Source organism: Pavona decussata, unplaced genomic scaffold (assembly GCF_977016875.1).
Source record: "Pavona decussata unplaced genomic scaffold, jaPavDecu1.1 SCAFFOLD_6, whole genome shotgun sequence".
Lineage (NCBI taxonomy): Eukaryota > Metazoa > Cnidaria > Anthozoa > Scleractinia > Agariciidae > Pavona > Pavona decussata.
Window position 1 is genome coordinate 5167788 of NW_028145430.1, and position 19713 is coordinate 5187500.

General features: G+C 38.5%; 1 protein-coding gene across 3 annotated transcripts in view; it reads left to right on the top strand.

Annotated features, from left to right (window-relative positions):
- Positions 1 to 2038: 2038 nt before the first annotated feature.
- Positions 2039 to 19713, top strand: part of LOC146489344 (uncharacterized) — an 18241-nt gene continuing 566 nt past the window's right edge. The window contains exons 1-10 of one of the 3 annotated variants that reach the window (XM_085108209.1): positions 2061 to 2120; positions 9184 to 9239; positions 9352 to 9552; positions 10117 to 10237; positions 11482 to 11543; positions 12193 to 12315; positions 13293 to 13359; positions 16252 to 16357; positions 17454 to 17555; positions 18684 to 19713. The exon at positions 18684 to 19713 is cut by the window's right edge and continues 566 nt beyond it. In XM_085108209.1, the coding sequence (XP_084964335.1) occupies positions 9382 to 9552; positions 10117 to 10237; positions 11482 to 11543; positions 12193 to 12315; positions 13293 to 13359; positions 16252 to 16357; positions 17454 to 17555; positions 18684 to 18771 (840 nt within the window). In that variant the 5' untranslated portion in view covers positions 2061 to 2120; positions 9184 to 9239; positions 9352 to 9381 and the 3' untranslated portion in view covers positions 18772 to 19713. Of the gene's footprint in view, positions 2122 to 9183; positions 9240 to 9351; positions 9553 to 10116; positions 10238 to 11481; positions 11544 to 12192; positions 12316 to 13292; positions 13360 to 16251; positions 16358 to 17453; positions 17556 to 18683 lie in introns of all 3 variants that reach the window. The other 2 variants (XM_085108202.1, XM_085108217.1) reach the window with 2 other exon arrangements.

Genomic DNA, 19713 nt, shown 5'->3' on the forward strand with positions numbered 1-19713 from the left:
ACCCGTCAAAATGGCGTCGAAAACCGTGATAAGGCCTATTGTTGTTTTTATGTGATTTAAAAATCTTAAAATCTTGCAATTTTAAAGATTTTAAAGGAAACTTTACCATTAAATAGCGTCATACCAAACTTTGTGGCTTTTATTGTTGTTATATTGAGATGGCATTGTTTGGTATTTCTTTCTTTTCTTTTTTTAAACTTTGTGGCTTTTATTGTTGTTATATTGAGATGGCATTGTTTGGTATTTCTTTCTTTTTTTTTTTCTACATATTTCCGAAGAAACTTTCGCTTCTCGCCGAAAAAAAATTTGCTTAGCGACACCTGGAGCATTCATTTTCAATATAAGGTCAAACTACGGTATATGAGCTGATAACCGAGATTTAGTGAACCAATCAGAACGCTAGAAATGCAATATCCGAGGCTGCGAATTTAATAATAGGGGATACATGAAATACCAGGAGTTTTTTTCTTTTTTTCTTTTGTTTTTTCAAATGAGTTCAATAACCACACAAACAGTTAAAAAAACACACATCAGTTCAGTGACAGTAGACCTCAATTGTAAGAATAACTATAGGTGAAGTGTTTTTTATTTCATTAGGACATGTAGGAAGAGAGGAAGGGGAGGTGGGGGGGGGGGGGGTTGAGGGTAAATGAAAAATCAAAAGTTCAATAACCACACCATCAGTTCAATAAACACTCACCAGTTCAGTGACAGTAGACTACAGTTTTAAGAACAACTATAGAAGGAGTGTTTTTTATTTTCGTGCCACAAGTAGGAGGAGAGGGGGGAAGGCCAGTTTCGGGGGCGAGGTCCATATTTAGGGCAGTGAAAGTAGGAATAAACGAAGTAGAAACTATATATTCACATATAAGGGTAACAGGCTTCCACGGACGTATTTAAAAATCCATTGTCCATTTATCCATTGCTTGTCACTGCAATCATGTTTAGCATCAGCTGCCTAATTATGTAGCTACTTTTTGTACTTGGTTGCTCTTCCTCCCGGGGGGGCGGGGGGGTACTCCCTTATAAGAGGCTAATGGGGATGTGCCGCTGGATGGGGTCGCATTTTCACGACTGGATTGACTAGAATGGGGTTGCATTTTCAGTAGAGTTACTAGAATGGGGTCGCACATTTTCGGATTTTTGGGGTAAGAAAAAAAAAAATAAATAGAAAGTGACTTAGTTGGGATCGCGAAAATTACATTTTCCCAAAAAGTGACTAAGATGGGGTCTATAACTGGCCACAAAAAAGACTATAATGGGGCAGGGGCTCTGAGAGGCCAGCGGCACATACCCAGCAAAACTGAACCCAAGTACCCCCCCCCCCCCCCGGGCTCTTCCTGCTCTTCTCGCTTGTGCATCGGACCAATGGAACAAAAACTGGAAAAACCCGAAGTGCAAACGAACGAACCAGGGGAAACCCCAGCGAACAAAGAACCGAGCGAGCGAACGGATAGCCGAATGACCGAGTTAACAATCAAACAGTCCATCGAACGCACATCGGCGAAAATGAGCGAAAAAGAATCCGAGCGAACGAACCAGCGAAAGTAGATGAACAGCTGAACGGCCGAGTGGACAGCCCTTTTGTTTGCAGTCATAAGCGTTTATAAGGATTGATTTTCTGATATTCTAATGCAAACTTAAAAGCGCTTAACTTTTCGGAACGAGTGAGAAGCGATGTAGCTTTCGTCTAATTACTTTAATGTTAAGTAAATATTGAAAATCTTACGCACGTATTTTAGTGAGCTCACCAAAAAGAGAATCAAGAAACGGCATGAATTGACAAAAGCAAAACAAAGCTCCGTCTGCTCAGAAGGTCTGTCATTCTCGTCAGGGGTACAGTGAACAGACCCGGTAGAGAGTTCAAGAAACGCCAAGCAAGAAGTGACGTCACGATGGCCCGCATCATCCGGTCAAGCAATCCGATTGCGAAAAGCCGAAGTTGACCCCTCCCCTCCCTCCTGATGAAATACCCTACGTCTTCTTCGAAAAACCGCTGACCAAAGAGCCCGAGGAGGGAGACTTGTTTCCAGGTTCTTCGGACTTCGGTTCTCTCAAAATGGCGCCCAGAGAAGCTGACTGAATTTGGCTAGAGCTGGGAATTATTGGGTGGAAAGACAGGTATGTAGCTAACACATGAAATGATATTTTTTAACCGTTAAGCTTTTTATAAAGTTTGAAATTAACGCGCCTTCAGATACCTAGCAGCTGACCAAGCCAGGCTGGTGTTAGGCTGTTAGCTCTTCGATCGGGAGAATGGGAAAAGTGCTCCGGGAATTTGAAGATATTGCCGGGAAATTAAAAACGATTTAGGGACAGCACAAAAAATTTGCGGGACATTGAAGACAATTTTTTTGTTTTAGGTTGCCTCTCCCCTTCTGGTTTGAAAATACATGATCACGTATTAAAAGCAGTGAAAATTCATGTGCTTTACTTTTTGCGGTCGCGATATGGGCCGAGAGATAAGACTTCGGACTACGAGTTATTGTTCTGGGTCTCGTTTTTTGTACTCGGCTGGTATGAGTTACGTTCTCTGTCGTGTTATCAAATTCTTTAACTTGTCAGTCGCGTTCTTTGTTTTCGGGCAGTGAGGGATGTTTACAATATGCGAGCCAGATGTGCAAAGCATGAACAAAACATGCGAGGCATGAACAGCCCCAACATAAACTGCTAACCGTTAAGCTAACCGGGGAGCTATTTAAGCTAACGTAAGTGCTATTTAGGCTAACTGGAGTGCTCTTTAGGCTAACCGGAGTATTTTTTAGGCTAACCTGAGTGCCTCAAGGTTAGTTTTGTTTAACCGAAAATTTTGCAACTAAATCAGTCTATGACCTCGCCGGCCAAGATAAAGATGTCTCACGTTTACTATAGAGAAACAATCAATGTAGAAACGGTTTCTGTCTTCAAATGAAAGGTGAATAACAAATGCTTTCCCCTGAATTTCATTTAAAAATATAAACAGCGAAACATTGAAAAACGTACAAGGATATAAACGTACGCGTGATGCGTAACGTTACTTTAGATCCGGGGGGGGGGGGGGGGGCTACGCAACAGATGCTTGGGTAGGGAGGTGCGGCCCAGACGTTCAAACCCTGACCCTGTTTAAGACACAATTCTCCGATTTCCCTATCCTATTTAAGACAGAATTCAAAATTTTCAGGCCCTTTCTAAGACATTTAACCCAAAATCACATGCTGTTAAAGACTAGAATGAAATAAGAATATACTAGTTTCTTACTATATTTTAATGCATTGGCAATCACAATCTGTTTAAGCCATTAGGTCATGTAGGGATACCCTGTTTAAGACAGAAAGTGATGAAATAGATACCCTGTTCGATACAAAACACCCTGGCAACCATACCTTATCGGGCCGCACGTCCCCGTTAAGGTCACATAAGGGAGTACCCCCTGGGTCTACATCATACCGAAAATTACAATCTGTCATTGAACCGGCGTCACATACATATTAGGACCGTACAAATGGTTTCTGTCTCTAAACGAAGGGTGAAAACGTGAGGATTAAAGCCCAGGATTATAAAAAGCATTCGCATGACAAATGTCTTTTTCCCCTGTATTTCATTCTGACTGCAAGAAATGCAATTCTATCTGGTGGTTACTTATTGCCTCACTATATCTCTGTATTTATCTATTTGGTAGCCTGTGAGCAAGCTCTCTTGGGGGTGGGGGGGCGGGAGGGGGAAAGAGGGATCCACCCCCAAGAGAGCTTGCTCGCAGGCTATCTATTTGGGGGAATTGGCGATGCTGGAGGTTATCACTGTTTAAAGATTGTAGGCTTAAAGTTTATGCACCACACAGTCAAATATGGCCCTAGTATAAGCTGGAAACAGCTTCTTGTTTAGTAAATAAACCGGGGGGGGGGGGGGGCACTTGATCCATGTTTGGGTAACCCTGTTTGGGACGAGAATAACCTTAAATACCTACCCTGTGTAGGGCAATGTCCTCTACTTTAAGACCCTATTTAGGGCAAAGGACAACATCTAGCTCTTGTGTTACACAAGTGTTTATTGGCAATAGTAATAACATTTAAAGGCCCACAGTGACTTACCAGACGTGATGTTCCATGCAAATGCAAATACCAATCACAACAGATAAAATAATACACTACCTAGAAGTGATGGCGAAAAATCCCAAAATTTCGCATTAACAGCGGTGAACCTTAGGTGGAAACTCAATTGACGTGAAGCATTCTTCACTAAAATAAATACAGACTAATGTCTCTGATTTCGGATTGCCAAATACTTGACGACAGTCTTGCAACCATACCCTGTCTAGGACGGGTCCAGGGCAGACTCGTTTGAAATTATATATCCTGTTCAGGGCAGAGAGGCCAAAAACCATATCCTATCCAGCGGCACCTCCCCGTATAGCCCATATAGTGGAGTACCCCCCTCCCCCAGGGTAAATAAACCCCTTCAGGTGGCTGGTATGTCGGCTGATAGTGTCTGCGGCTGAGAGATTGTCCGAAAAATGAATATTTGGCCGAGAAGGGAAGCTTTGAGGGCAACTGTGAAATTTTGAGGACAATCTCTCAGCCAAGGACATTATCAGCCGACATACCAGCAAGCCAGAAAGGGATTTATTTATTTTATAACCCTCCCATTAAATTTTATATCGCGCGAAAACCGCTCGTAAAAAAGCCAGTGCTGATCTGATGGCGGATGCGTGCGATTAACGTTAACAAGTAGATTTGATTGGTTTACAGGAACTTTATTTTCACTGTGATTGGACCAAAACTTGACAAACTGACTCAGTTTACGTAGGACTAAATCTGAAAGTCTACTGGTAACTTTCTACACCTTCAAAGACGTTGACAGCATGTTTTGTTGACATTTTTGTGCTTTCTGGAACACCATTTGTGACCAGCTTTGTGCTGTAAACATGACTGGACATCTACAAAACGAGTTTGTTTGTCTTCCATGTAAAATAATAAAGATGAAAAGGGGAAACTCTTGAGCTGCCTTTTTTCCGCTGGCTTTGTTTCTTTTCAATGGAAATAATAGGAAGGCAAATATCGACGCAGGCGAGGTTATTGTGTGATAACCGTCTTGTGAATTTGCACCACGTGACGTAAAGTAGCCAATGAAATCGCGCGGAAATTAATGGGTGGGTTATAATTTTCAATAATTTTGAACATTTTAATGTGATCTTGGTGTAATGTGTAACATGTCAAGTACGTGGAACTGTCCAATGCAACAGCCATTTCCTTCAGTATTCAGTGCCACGTTTGCATACTCCATGGCCCAGTTGTTCAAAGCCCAATTATGCAAATCCTGGGTTAACGTGAAGTTTGATTAGAGTTAAATTACTAATCAATAATCAGTTTTCCAAGAGATTTTCCCTCTTCGGTTTTGATTTAGACTTTTTCTTAACCTTTAGCTTAAAAGCAGCGGTTAAAAACATTTTTAATGAGCAAGATGAAAACCTTGGTTACGGTAACTTTTAATCGGGGATTAGCATTAATAGGCTTTTGAACGACCGGGACCAGGGCCCAGTTTTTCAAAGCCCAATTAAGCTAATCCTGGGTTAACGTGAAGTTTGATCCGAGTTTAATTAATAATTAATAAGTATTTTTCCAAAAGATGTTTGCCCTTCAGTTTTGACTTAGACTTTTCTTTACCTTTAGCTAAAAATCGGCTTTTAAAAACCTTTTTAACGGGCGAGATACAAACCTCGGTTAACTTTTAATCATGGATTAGCATTAATCGCCTTTCGAACAACTGGGTCCAGTAGGGTATGGTTTTCAAACCAGAAGGGGAAAGGCACCATAAAAGACCTTATCATGGTTTTGGAAGGCATCTTCATGGGTAGGTAAACACGTCTGGAAATAACAGTGTTTGTATGGAAATCCAATGGCAAATAATTTTCATAAAACTTTACTTCTGAGCAATTCATGAATTGGAAACTTTAGGCAATAGGCAAAGGATTTCACAAAAAATAACTGAGGAATGTAGCTGTGCTAGAAAGCGTCTCGTTGCGTTTTGACATTTCCATACATTTATCTGTAAATCTTTCAGTGAACCAGCGGTGAACTGCTGTTAAAAATAGCTCGCGGGAAAAAATACAGGGAAATGTATGGGAAATTCAAAACATAACTGGACAATTTCTGGCACAGCTACATCCGTCCAATTTTTTTTTCTTAAAATCCTTTTCGTAATGCCAAAAGTTTCCAATTCATGAATTGTTCAGAAGTGAAGTTTTATGAAAATTATTTAACATCAGATTTCCATACAAACACTGTTATTTCAGGACGTGTTTGCCTTCCGATCAAGATGGCTTCCAAAACTGTGATAAGGTCTATTTACGTACTTATGATTGTATTTGGCTTGAATAGGGTACAAACTTTACTAGAGTTGAAGCACTCTTTAGGACACCTCTCTTACACAGACATCTCTCTATTATGGAGAGTTTTAACAGGCACTAATGAAATCTTGACCCATGCCAACAGACCAATTTCACATAACATTCATTTTCTTTTCTTTTCATTTTTTCATTTTTTCTTTTTCCCAGTTTTACCAGGGACTCCCCACCAGAACTCCTGTGGCAAAAGATAGTTTATAGATGAAGTTTATAGGTTCTAATTTAACTTCAAGCTTAAAACAGTTCACACAAAAGATTTATATTTACAATGTTTGATTTTCCTGGTTTGAAGCAGATACGTGCATGGAAGAGTTCACTGAATAACTATGATCAAAAGTCTTGTAACTCAACTGGTTAAAAGTTGAAATGTAAGAAACTCATGATAGAAGGAAAATTAACATAGATCAATACAAATGAACTAATGCGTGGTTCATTTCTACCTCTTACCATCCCCCCCCCCCCCCCGGCACACCCCCGGGCATTTGTGTACTTGATGTCCTATTTCCCACCCCCGGGCACACAGAAAGAGACAATTCCCCACCCCCGGGACTCATGACATGGACTAAAAATAAACTGCTTCGTTTTGATGATTTATTTCTTTATTTAAACAAAACCGGGAACCTAAAAAATCCTAAACTTTTAGAACAATTAACTCCCTTCCGAAGTAAAGCGAATATTATAAAACTTGACACACACACTAATACTAAAATTCGAAGCGACGCGCATGCATTGCATGCAGAAATCCAACTGTAAAATTTGAGAACAAATCTGGGAACCGAAACATTTACCCAAAGCCCATACCTTTAAGATAGAAGTATAAAAATGAAACAGCCTTGAATATACGAAATAAAGCTACTAAAATTCGGATACTTACATCAAAGCAAGTTCTGGGATAAGCTTTTAAAGCACAAACACAGCTTTCAGCTGCGACAGATTATTCTGGTCCAGCCATTCGCTAGCGTACTCAATGGACTTGCCAGGAAAAACGTGGCCTTTTCCGCATGGTTAGCCGCCATTGTGTCACCCCATAAGTCCGTGCGCGAGTAGCTATTTCGATTTGCCCCGCCCCCCTACCCTGGGCAAAACCGCTTGAGGAAATTCCTGACCCCCGGGCCAGACGGGCCGGGCTTTCCCGCGGGTGTGCCCGGGGGGGGGGGGGGGGAATTAACAGGTGCAATTGAATCGCACATAAAGATTGCACTATGAAGTTTTCTAGTGACAGATCCCCAAAAGAAGAACCCTACTAAAGCACTGCAAAGAAACTGTCAAGATAAAGCTTTATTGCTTGACTTTTAACGGGTAAAAATACCTTATAAAAATCCTTTTAACAATGGGTACCCTATGAAAACCTTCTTCTTCAGCATAACTAGTCCATATGTGTTACATCCATGATAGTCACATATTTGAAAAGCTCATAGTTTACAATTTAACTGTCTTATGTTCTATTTTAGGTTTAGTTGAAAAGTGCTTTTTGTTTTTGCATGTGGCCTTCCATTTAACAAAAGAATATTGCTGTATGTTTTTCTATCCAAAGCATCCATTTGTCTGCTTTTCCCTTTGTTCTACTTTTGCTGACTTGATATTTTGTCCTCATTTTTCTTGGAAACTTAAGCAAGAATTAGCCAAAATAAAAGGGGAAAAAAGTGATGCATTCTCAGCCTAACGTTCCTACACTTTTGAGTTAAATGACAAAAGATGATTGAGCTCTCTGCAACCCTAATTTAATTGCACCTTGACATGCTTGAGTAATCAGTACTGCAAAGTGTTTGTCATTATTATTAGTGCCACTGTATTTAGCACAGAGCATTAGTTTGGTTTTGTAGATGCTTTGCACTTTGATTTGTGATAAAAACAGAAATCTTGCCCATAATCATAGTAATCACAAACCAAGTGTGACATGGATAAAACACTGGATTAATGTTTCCTGAACTAATTCAAGGCTGCATGCAAAAACTCTGACGGGTAAATCTGACCTAAAACAACAAAGTGGGTTTTGGACAATTCATTCTTGTTTTTTACTGTCATTGACATTTCTATATTTCTAATCTTTATTGTTGTATTTTTACGTGTAAGCCGCACGTGCACTTAGCCTTGCGCTGCGCGAGGACTGGACATTAATTAATTTAAGTTGTGCGTTCTGTGCGCAAGATGGCGTGGAGAGTGGCGTAGACAGGTGTTTGAGTTTTTTTGCTTTTCGCCTAAAAGACAGTGTTTGCTTGTTTTTGGAAAAACAGTGTTTTGTGCTCCCAGTCTTGCCAGGAGCGATTGCCATTTAAAGCCAAGGAATCGTCAAAAACAATGCATATAGCTTGGTTATGCTCAGTGAGCCCTTCAATTTAACCCTACAACCCTCCTAACACTGGGCAAATACATGTATGGATCACTAGTTTTTAAAATAATCTTGCTTCCCAGCTGCTTTATATGTATGTCAATTAATGCAAATATCTCTTAATCTTATTTAGGATTTTTGGCACTTGGGAAAATAGTTTGAAAATAAAGGGAATTAATACAGTGCTGGTTTGGAGATCTCACATTCATTTACATTTAATTATTTTATTTATGGGTTGGACACATGTAGGCCAGGGCAAATCTGCAGGCTCTGATGGCAAGTTTACCCTTGCATGGTTGGCTCAACTGCATAGAGGCCCTTCCTAGATCAGTGGCTATGTGCAGGCTTTGAAATGCATTGAGTAGCCATGTAGCCACCTCAGCCAATGTGATAAGAGTATCATCCACTGCATATCCAACGAAGGTGTTGTTAGTAATGATAACTGTTAGTCCTTAGCTACTTCAATTCCTTACTTGGTGAAAAGCAGGATAACTTAAGATCCAACGAGATGCTACAACTGGACTTTATGAGGTACGCAACAGCCTTTAAGCAAATTAATAAAACCTATTCCAATTAAATTTGTGATGAATGCTGGTTATCATTTTAGTTTATTAATAACCTGCTTCACGTTTTGTCTCAGCAGTGTCTGTCAACTCTTTTTGCAGTACACAAAATGGGAGCCCTTGTTGCTAAGAAACTTGTTAATTGGCAGGCCTTACAGGAGAGATTGGACCTTCACACGGTTTATCAACTAACATACTTCTATGAACAGCAAGGAAGAAAGCCGCACCCATGTTCATATCAGAAACAGTATTTAGAGGTTCACCGATCCATTACAAAGCAGGTCAGTAGAGTAAAGAGATCACTTTATTGATCACACATCTTTTATATTCACATTTAAGTTGTAAAGAATCACAAGTTGACAAGCAATTCTACAAGCAAAATTTGCACACATTGGGAAAGTTTTGCATTCAGTGCCAGATCAAATATCAACTGCAATGTTCATTCAATATTCACTGGATGGAAATGTCTCTCATACCTCTCAAGTCTCATGATTTTGCTGTGACACTCACGGTTTTCAGTTCAGTCTCACGGTCTCGCAACAAGACACAAAAATCTCACGATAAACAGAGTCACAAGGTGAAAGGATACAATTTCCTTCTATAATTTTATTTTTGGCTCACTTAGGTGACTTTCTTGCGCCATTTCTGTGCAAGTAAACAACCCTAAGTTCATCCGTCTGTTTGCTGGCAACACAGTCCATGACCAAAAATAGAAGACATGTGCCAAATTAGGTTTTCATTACCAGTCTGTCGCATTTTGATATTGGAACAGGGGCGCTAAATTGAATCATAAATTTATTTCAAGTGAATGAGTTTAGGTAAATGTTATCTTGTTTGTGTTGCAGCTGAATGAATGTTTAGGAAACTTTCACAAGTACTTACAAGAAAATATTGACCAGCCGTATCAGCATCCATTTTCTTTGTCAATACAGAAATCCTCTATTCATCATCCTTCAGCTGGAAATGGTATGTTATCTAACAGTTAACTTCAAACACCACTTTTGATATATTTAAAACCTGCTTCTTTTGTTGTCAGTAGCTTTTTTCTCAGAACAACCTTCTAAAACTGTGCTACTCAAAAAGCACAATATTTGTTGGTGTTAATCTCATATAATGCATTAAAGTGTTTGATTTTCTTGTGTGTCAACCCCATGCAACCTCACCAAAAATCGTCCACCCCCTTCTCCCCCTGAAAACTGATGCTCCTCCACTTTTGTGCAAAATTGACAAGTTAATTCATGAAAATGTTCCTTGGGAACTGTAGCACAAATTGGAAAAAAATAAAATAAAACTTTGAGGATTTCTGGAAGTTTGTGGTCCAAATCATAGTTGATTGTAGAGAAAGAAATTAGTGAAAGTTTTTTTATTCACTAGACAGGAGATTTGGTGAACCACATGGGAGACTGGGAGACAGACTCCTGGATAACCCAGGAGAATGGTTGGGATATATGCTACAGATGAACTGCATCATACAATCTGATTGACTATACAGGCATGTTAGCCATTTTTATGTCTGTCAAATAACACAGTGACTCTGGTCTTTTTCACAACATTATAATGTCATGAACTAGGCCTCCACTAAAAGAATTATTCTTATAAGTAAGGTTGAGTGGCCTGACCATCAGATTAAGCTTGAAGGCAAAGTTTTATTACATCTATTTAAGGTGGCCGCACAGAGTTTGTGCAAGCTTGGCAAGTTCATTAATGATGCTAATAAGCATGTACTACATGTACGGTTGTGGTAAGCAAATGTGGCATTGATAAAGTGTTCCCTCAATTTTATATCAAATCGGTCACAAAGTCGAGTTTTGTTCATAAAATAATTCGGTTATTTGGTTATAACTCTGTCAAAATTACACGAAAGCAGCATCACTACGTCAGTTGTTCGTAAGTTTTTCTGGAGACGAAAAGGGAAAAAATCTAACAATTGCATTTTCTAAAAATTAAGGAACTGTTATTTGTGGATGGTTAATAGCTCACTGCATTGCCATGGCAATGGCACCTACATCAATGACAAGTATCAAAATTTATTCCTTCTTAGTTAATCCTGCACCATGCTGATTTTGAGCACCCAAAAGTACCTAGTTTGCCAATAACCTTTACTAACACCTGTGTTCGGCCACCTTAACAGTAATACTGTAGCAAGCAGCTTCTTTAGGTATTTATTTACTGTGTTTTTTTGTATGTCTAAATTATTTCTTTTCTCACAGGAGTTTTTCTGAAGGGAAATGCAGTGCCTGGCACTTTTATTACTTTCCATCCTGGATTAGTGGTGAGGTCTCTGTTAAGCTTGTTTGAATGGTCTTTTTTTGGCACTGTACATCCGAATTGAGAATAATAAAATAATGTTTTGGCCACAAAACACACTCACAAATTGGTTGTGTACCTCTATATTCAAATTCAGTATTCAAAGATTAAATAAAAACAAACAAAACCAAACAGTGAGGCCTCAAATCGTCTTCTATTTAACTTTTAGTTGCCTTTAACAATCACAGGTGATCAATACTACCCTCACCTGAGTGGCAAGCCTTACAGAAAAACATTATCGCAATAAGGTTCACTCAGTTAATCAGTGTTTTATCCTAAGAAATGAGCAATTCTTTAAGGGTAAAGATAGAAGGGAATGTTAAATTGTTACAAATAATACTCAATTATTTTATTAAATGCTTAATTTTGTTGCAGTGACTTGACTAAATAACCTTGAATGTTATAAATAAAAATGAATATTGTTGGCTGAAAAAAACATGCATTTACTAGCTGCCCTATAAATTTTGTAGAGCTGTGCATGCTGTTTTGGCCGACAGTATTCATTATGAATGAATAAAAGTAGGAATTTCCATATATTCACTTTCAGTATTCATTTTCAAATTAAACCTGTTGGAATAATAATAATTATTTATACCTAGACATTTTTTCCATAGTATCTGGCAAAAGATGTTAGAAAAATGCCCAACTATCCAGACATCACTAAGGATAACTGTTACCTAATGTCACGCTATGATGGTTGTGTGCTTGATGCCAAAGATTTCAATACTGATATTCAGGTACTTTCAGTCCGGTGCTGTGGTGATGATGGATTATTTAAGTGGTAGCCTGTCATGAGTAATCAGGGATTTTTTTTTTTTGGGGGGGGGAGGGGGGGTGCCACCACTCAGGGTCTTAAGGTAGTGGCACTGCAAAATTATAACAATGTCTGCATGTTTATGTGTCAAGTTAAGCTGATGATCTTGTTGAATTGCATTCTACAATCCTACTGTGCATAATGCAAGATCAAAATAAAAATATTATGCTGTGACTGCCAGGCTACTTATATTCTTTAATTTCACATACATCTTGCCATTAGCAAGAGCTAATCCGGCCTGCAATTGGTAAGACAGGCAGAAATATGAACACTCGACTTACTGAACACAAACAAGAAACTTGCAGTGGTGATACGAACAATCATGTTAATGAACACCATTTACTAACGAACCAATGAATTGACTGGGACTCTGCCAAGTGCACTACCTGGAAAGTTGATTTACTAAGTAAGAACAAAATGCCACTCAACCATTGCCTACAACTGCCTGTCCCTTACAAACAACTTATTGATAACATCAACTGAAAACAGACAAACAATTCACAATTTTACCAACAATAGATTAACAGACTTTTGACTTACAAAAGATGGATGGAAATTGCACCAATCACTTTTTACAGTCTTCACAGTCAATAACATCACAGCTGAACTGACAAACCACCAATTACATCTCAACTTTGTTGACATGCAATCAGTTCAGCAACCAAAGAGTCATTTATACCACCTACTGACGTTCCACAATTTACTTGACTCTGAATATGCACATGACTTCCAGTCAGGTTGTAGAAACATCAGTCAATGTCACCTAGCTCAAACAGACCTTCTCAGGAATACACTCACCTGGATGATCATAACCTGTGTACTTGTGATAGTCTTACATATTTTTATTACATGTTTTGTAATTGTTTATTGAAGGTGTAACATGTTGTTTCTAAATCTTAGTTACCGTGTGGAAATAGCATGACTCATCCATTTGCATTTGGACACATAATCAACCATCCTCCATCAGGTACACACTGTCAGTAAATTAACACATAAAATTAAATTACTTAATATGTGAAAAGCCATGATTATTTATTTAACAGGAAGATGAAACCACCTCTAAAATTCAATCTAGCTGGTGTTAATTGTTTATTATACATGTATAGCAGTATACATGTATATACCCGAATTTTTGAATGGGCTGTTGATGAAAACTTGAGTGCTTTTCATGAAATGACACTGAATCATGGGTTTTATGGCCCCGACAAGGTTTAGAATGAACAAAACAGAAGAAAGGAGGAATGAAAGAGAGGAGAGGGGGAAAAAGGACTATGCAACCTTTTATTTTTATATTCTATTTGGTAACTTTGGAACTTTTTGAACAACAAAAAACAATTCACACCTTACTGTCAAGGAAGCGTGACTTGAGCTGACCCATTTTACAGCATTTGGCGCCCTTGTGGTCAAACTTTAGTATCCCCCTAAATTAACAAGCTTAGAAAGGGGCAACAAGCTACTGTATTTATTTGATAAACTGCCCACCTTCAGATAAGTGCCCACCTTGAAAGTCCAGAAAGTTAATAAGCACCTACCCACTACCCACAAGAAACATTTCTGTACTAGCACAGCATGAAGTAAGACAAGCATCAGACTTTGTGTGGGTGTCTCGAAAACGAAGAACCTAAGACCCTAAGACCCCGAAAACTCGAAAACGAAGACCCCCAAAATTTCCAAGTATAAGTACAAAAAAAATAAAATTATAGCAAAAAATACATTATTTCATACCTCAAGTGAAATTTAATTCCTTCCTGTGGTCCCACCATGGTTATCTGCCATTTTGAGCTGAACAGCCGCGTTTCTTGGAATACTGACCGGAACTGACCAGAAGTGTGTTTCCCGCTCCACTGGACCGAAAGCGCGTTTCCGAACGTCTCAGTTGCGCTGCTGGGTTTTTATTTAATAACCACCTAGCAAAAGAAACGAGTGTTAAATCCCTCCTTCTCGCAACTACAACCACGCGATCATGAGAGCAAAAGAAATGAAGCCAAGGCTTTCTACTATGAAAGTTGCTGTAATGATTTTGAAGTTCTTCAATCCCGAGTGTCGATTCCTATTTTTAACAAAATTCATCAGCCTCCCTGTAAAATAGGCCTTATCACGGTTTTTGACGCCATTTTGACGAGTAGGCAAACAGGCTTGAAATAACAGTGTTTGTATGGAAATCCCATGTCAAATAATTTTCATGAAACATCGCTTCTGAAATATATTGATGAATTGGAAACTTTTGGTACTAGAAAAAGGATTTTAGGGAAAAAATTGGAGGGATGTAAGCTGTGCCAGAAAGCGTCCAGTCGTGTTTTGAACTTTCCATACATTTCCCTGTATTTTTTCCCGCGAACTATGGCTTAGTAGCAGTTCACGGCTGGTTTGCTATAGAGATAAATGTATGGATGTACTCGGGATTGAAGAACCTCAAAATCATTACTTACAGCAACTTTCATAATAGAAAGCCTAGGCTTCATTTCTTTTGCTCTCACGGTCGCGTGGTTGTAATTCCCAGAAGGAGGGATTTAACACTCGTTTCTTTGTAGTTGGTAATTAAATAAAAACCCAGCAGTGCAACTGAGATGTTCAGAAACGCGGAGCGGGAAACATACTTCCGGTCAGTATTCCAAGAAACGTGGTTGCTCAGCTCAAGATAGAGGATAGCCATGGTAGGAGCACAGGAAGGAATTAAATTTCACTTGAGGTATGAAATAATGTATTTTTTGCCATAATTTAATTTTTTTTGTACTTATTCTTGGAAATTTTGGGGGTCTTCGTTTTCGGGGTCTTAGGGTCTTCGTTTTAGAGGTCTTCGTTTTCGAGACACCCACTTTGTGTTCCAAAATTAGTTTTAGATATGGTAGTCAAAAATGAACTTTTACTGTTTATGGCTTGTTCATGTTAGCTTTTGCACTTGTTGAGGCAAACAAAACAGATAAAAAAACATTTTTGTACTAGCCCAGCATGAAGTAAGACAAGCATCAGACTTTGTGTTCCAAAATTGGTTTTAGATATGGTAGTCAAAAATGAATTTTTACTGTTTATGGCTTGTTCATGTTAGCTTTTGCACTTGTTGAGGTAAACAAAACAGATAAAAAAACATTTTTGTACTAGCCCAGCATGAAGTAAGACAAGCATCAGACTTTGTGTTCCAAAATTGGTTTTAGATATGGTAGTCAAAAATGAACTTTTATTGTTTATGGCTTGTTCATGTTAGCTTTTGCACTTTGTTTTGTCTTGTTGAGGCAAACAAAACAGATACTCGTTAAGTTAAAGTTGAGTTCACATATGCACCAGTCAATTGAAAGGTACTGGCACAGCCATGACTCAACCAGACTTCAGCCTTCAATAACATACGTGATTCCTAGCTCTGTTAGAGGCTGCAACATTAAAAGAAATCACATGGCATAAATGACCTTTGAGAGGCTCTACTCACAGACAGTCACCATCAAATCCTCCAAACCATATACTTACATGTAATCCACTCCCAAAATACAAGAAAAAAATGATAAAAAAGAAAACAACTGAAGATAAAAGGTGGAAAGCATGGAGTAAGAGTTTTGAGTCTGGCCTCCCAACCCTATTTTACCAGACAACTGTGAGTAAAAGGCAAACCTAAGACAAGAGCTCTGCCAAAACAGTAATATTATGTTAATTCTAAGTTAATCCAATCAGTGAAAAATTAAATTTTCTGTGTCAAATACTCTATACCAGTCAATTATGCATATTAAACTAATCAAACTGCAGCCAAATCTGTCTCTCATTCACTTGGTCATCTCTAGATTAGAGGTTGTGCAGCATTTTAACTGATGTTTGTCTGGAAAAAATTTGGCAGGTGTTAAATCAAGTCATACGAATCCAGCTTTTTTTTTAGTTATAGTCTCTGCTTCTTTTCCAGGTAGAAAGCCAAACATAATGCCATTTAACTTTGATGTTATGGATAGTTTTCATTCTGATTTGATGTACCTTGTCCCAAACAGGTGAGTTAAATTCTTGGTATTTTTTAAATACCGTTAGTTAGTTTCTGAATTCTTCCATGGTCATTGGTTGTGTGTACTGACACCATGGGCTGATATATGTAAGTGAAGTGTCACTTGCCGAATAATTTCTACTTTCTCACCAAAGCAATGAGGGGTTTTAAAAGTGAGATAATTACGAGTTTGTCTCAGTGTACAAACCCATACTTATAAATAATACTTTGTGTGCATGTATCCAAAGCCCAACTCAGACAGGCAGGCAAACTGGGTGGTTGAATAATCATCCATTGCTGATGTAGTGACAAGGTGGAATGAAGCCAAACTTCTTTGTTACATGTTTTTGTTAGCATCTTTGGCCTTGACTGTACACAAACCACAGTAGATGTAGCCCTTCCAACACAAAAATTGCAGCACCATTGCTGTCAACTTTGAAGACAACAAGGTTTCATAACCAGTCCCTCAATTAACTATGTGTTAGGGAAGGCAATTTAGATTGATTTGTAACCCTTTAAGCCCTAACAAGGATCAGCATCAAATTTTTCCTTGTAATATGAATACTTAATCAACCCCTGAGGTCATGAGAATTAAGGATATGATCACCCAAGGTGAATTTTCCTGATAGTTTTAATAACTTCTCCCTAGTACTTTTATAAGAAAGTATGGGGACAAGATAATAGAATTTGTTCTTTGATATTAGGGGTCAAGGGGCAAGCATTCTGCTCATTAGAACATATTCCTGACAAAACATTTGCTTTGTCCCCACAACCTATAATTGATAGTGTGTATTTCAAGGTGTTTTCCAGCCACATAAGTCGCTTGTCACCCCATTTTGCTAAAACTGATGACACCACATCGTGTGTATATAACTAGCACAATCTGTGTGAATCTGGGGTGCAGGTTAAGGGGTTATTGGGTTAAACATGAATTAAATGACCCCTGAGTTTGTGGCAAGAATTGTTTATTCAGAACATCAATTAATTTGTGAAACTTATTATTTTGTTAATAATATTTTGTCTACCTGACTTGTCTTATGGTCATTACCAGTAATTTTTAAATTGTCTCCAGGCATTCAGGCCTATCCATGTCTTTTATACATCAGGTACTTCCGTGAACCAGGAATCCTTTTCAAAACAGTGGCAGTGATGAGGACAATTGTCTTTGTTGCCACAGAACACATACGTGATGAAGAGCTCTTTGTAAAGTAAGTATTATCTCAGGGAAGCAGCCTACTTGATTTTGCTATACTTAACTCAAGTTAATGTTAGGCTCCTAGAAACACATAACACAACTCTCTTGTAAAAACTTTAGTAAGAACACATGGTAAATGCATATATAGTAGTTGGACCAAGCTAATTAAAATATATATATGCTGGCAATTCAAAAAAAGAATTGTAGAAAAAAATTCTTCTGTATAGCCAGTGTAATGTAATAAAAAAGCAACCTGTGGGTGAAAATTGGGCAGGGAATGTACTGGTAAGGCTCAGTAAAACCCACCAAATAAGGGGCCTCAGCAAATTGTGCCATGCTGAGGGAGTGTCCAGGGCCAAATATGTGCCCCCCAGCACAGGGCTGAATGAGCGTCACAGGCAGCAACTTCTCACCCTCACCATTGAGGCTGCTAATATGCCAAATACATCACAAGAGAAATGGCAAGCAAGCACTCACTGTCAGAGAATTTAAGCTGGTGATTGAGAGGGCTTGTACTAACAGTAATAAACCGAGCGTGACTAGAGAATGCAAATAAGGAATAATGATAATAAGTTAGATGAACAATATTATTACAGAATATATATTAATTAAATGAAGTTTAAAACAGCAAAATATTAAAGCAGTGTATAAGGTATAAGAATAAAAGTTTCAAAAATGCTTGGGTAGTTCATTCCATAATGTCACTGATGAGAATTCGCCAACTGATTTACAATCAAAGCTAAATACTGACTGAGCAGCAATTAAATCCTGGATACATGACAGCAACCTGACACTAAATGTTTCAAAATCAAAGTTCACGATCATTGGGGGCTGTACCAAACTGGGTCATTTCAATGACATAGCTCTGGTGGCTAATACTGAATGACTGGAAAATGTTACTGAATTCAAGTATCTTGACATGACCATAAATCAGTACCTAACCTGGCACGATCATATTGATCAATAATTACAAAGTAAAGCTTCGAAGAGGCTAGGGGTTTTAAAGAGAATTTTAAAAAGCATCTTAATAGTAGCAAGACTCTTAATAACCAATCCAGAACAGTAGGGTTTGAGTCTGTTCCAACTTCTCTCTTAATCTGTCACAAGTTGATTGGTCTGCTTTTTGTTTCTGTTACTACAGTTACCGCATGAACCCTTCAAATGATTTGCCAGACTGGTATACTCCCGTGGACTTGGAACAAGATAAGCGTCGCTGGAATACTGATTAATGGAAAAGACTGCTTCAGAAGTATTCTTGGCATTTTATTCAAGAGCCCAGACTGGTGGTCCAAGACAGACTAGCATTCATACTGTTATATTTTCACTGGCAGATGACTAGTCTCTTGGTTCTGGCATATTTTTTTTAAAAATATACAAGCCCAAAGGAACTTTCGAAGAACACCAAAGGGTTTTAGACCCGGGAACAAAAATTGACATGTAGTACCTGATTTTTGGTACCAGAAGTGCATTTAGATATCACTTGGCTCACATCCACAAAAGTAAAACTTTTCTTATGATGAGAAAATTTAATGTTCACAGAGAATGCCACCATGCTTGTTTAATTATTAACATTGACTGTTCAGCAAAAACCTAGAGTGCTTTCCATTTGCTAGAATTGGTCGGCCTGACCAGCCAGTCTGTAAATCGAATGCGTCATTTTGAAGGGATGGTGCTGCAAAATCGTGAAAAATGAAAAAGGCACGCAATATTTTAAAGAAATTTGAAGGACTAGGATAAAACGTTTTTTCAAAATGGTTCATTCCGTTTACGAACTGACCGGCCAGTTCTGACAAATGTAAAGCACCCCTAGTCTCCCTCGCAGCCGCTTGGGCTGGAGTCACACGGCGCTCCCTGTCTGTGTGACTCCGGCCCGAGCGGCTGCGAAGGAGACTAGTATAAACTACGGTTTGAACATCCATTTATTCCCAGCTCTTCCTTTCAATTGTCTCATATTTTACTGCTCTTCTAACTTAATAATATATCAAACATGAGAAAGCGTGTTTCATCAGGTATCCAAACACTAAGAAGTAGGTTAAAAAACAAGGCACACCCAAGTTTTTTTAAGAACTTCGAGGTGTTTGGATATCTGATGAAACACACCTTCTTATGTTTGATATGGCTTCTCTAATGATCAATAATTCTTGAAGAAATTCAAGGCTAAATTGGGCAAA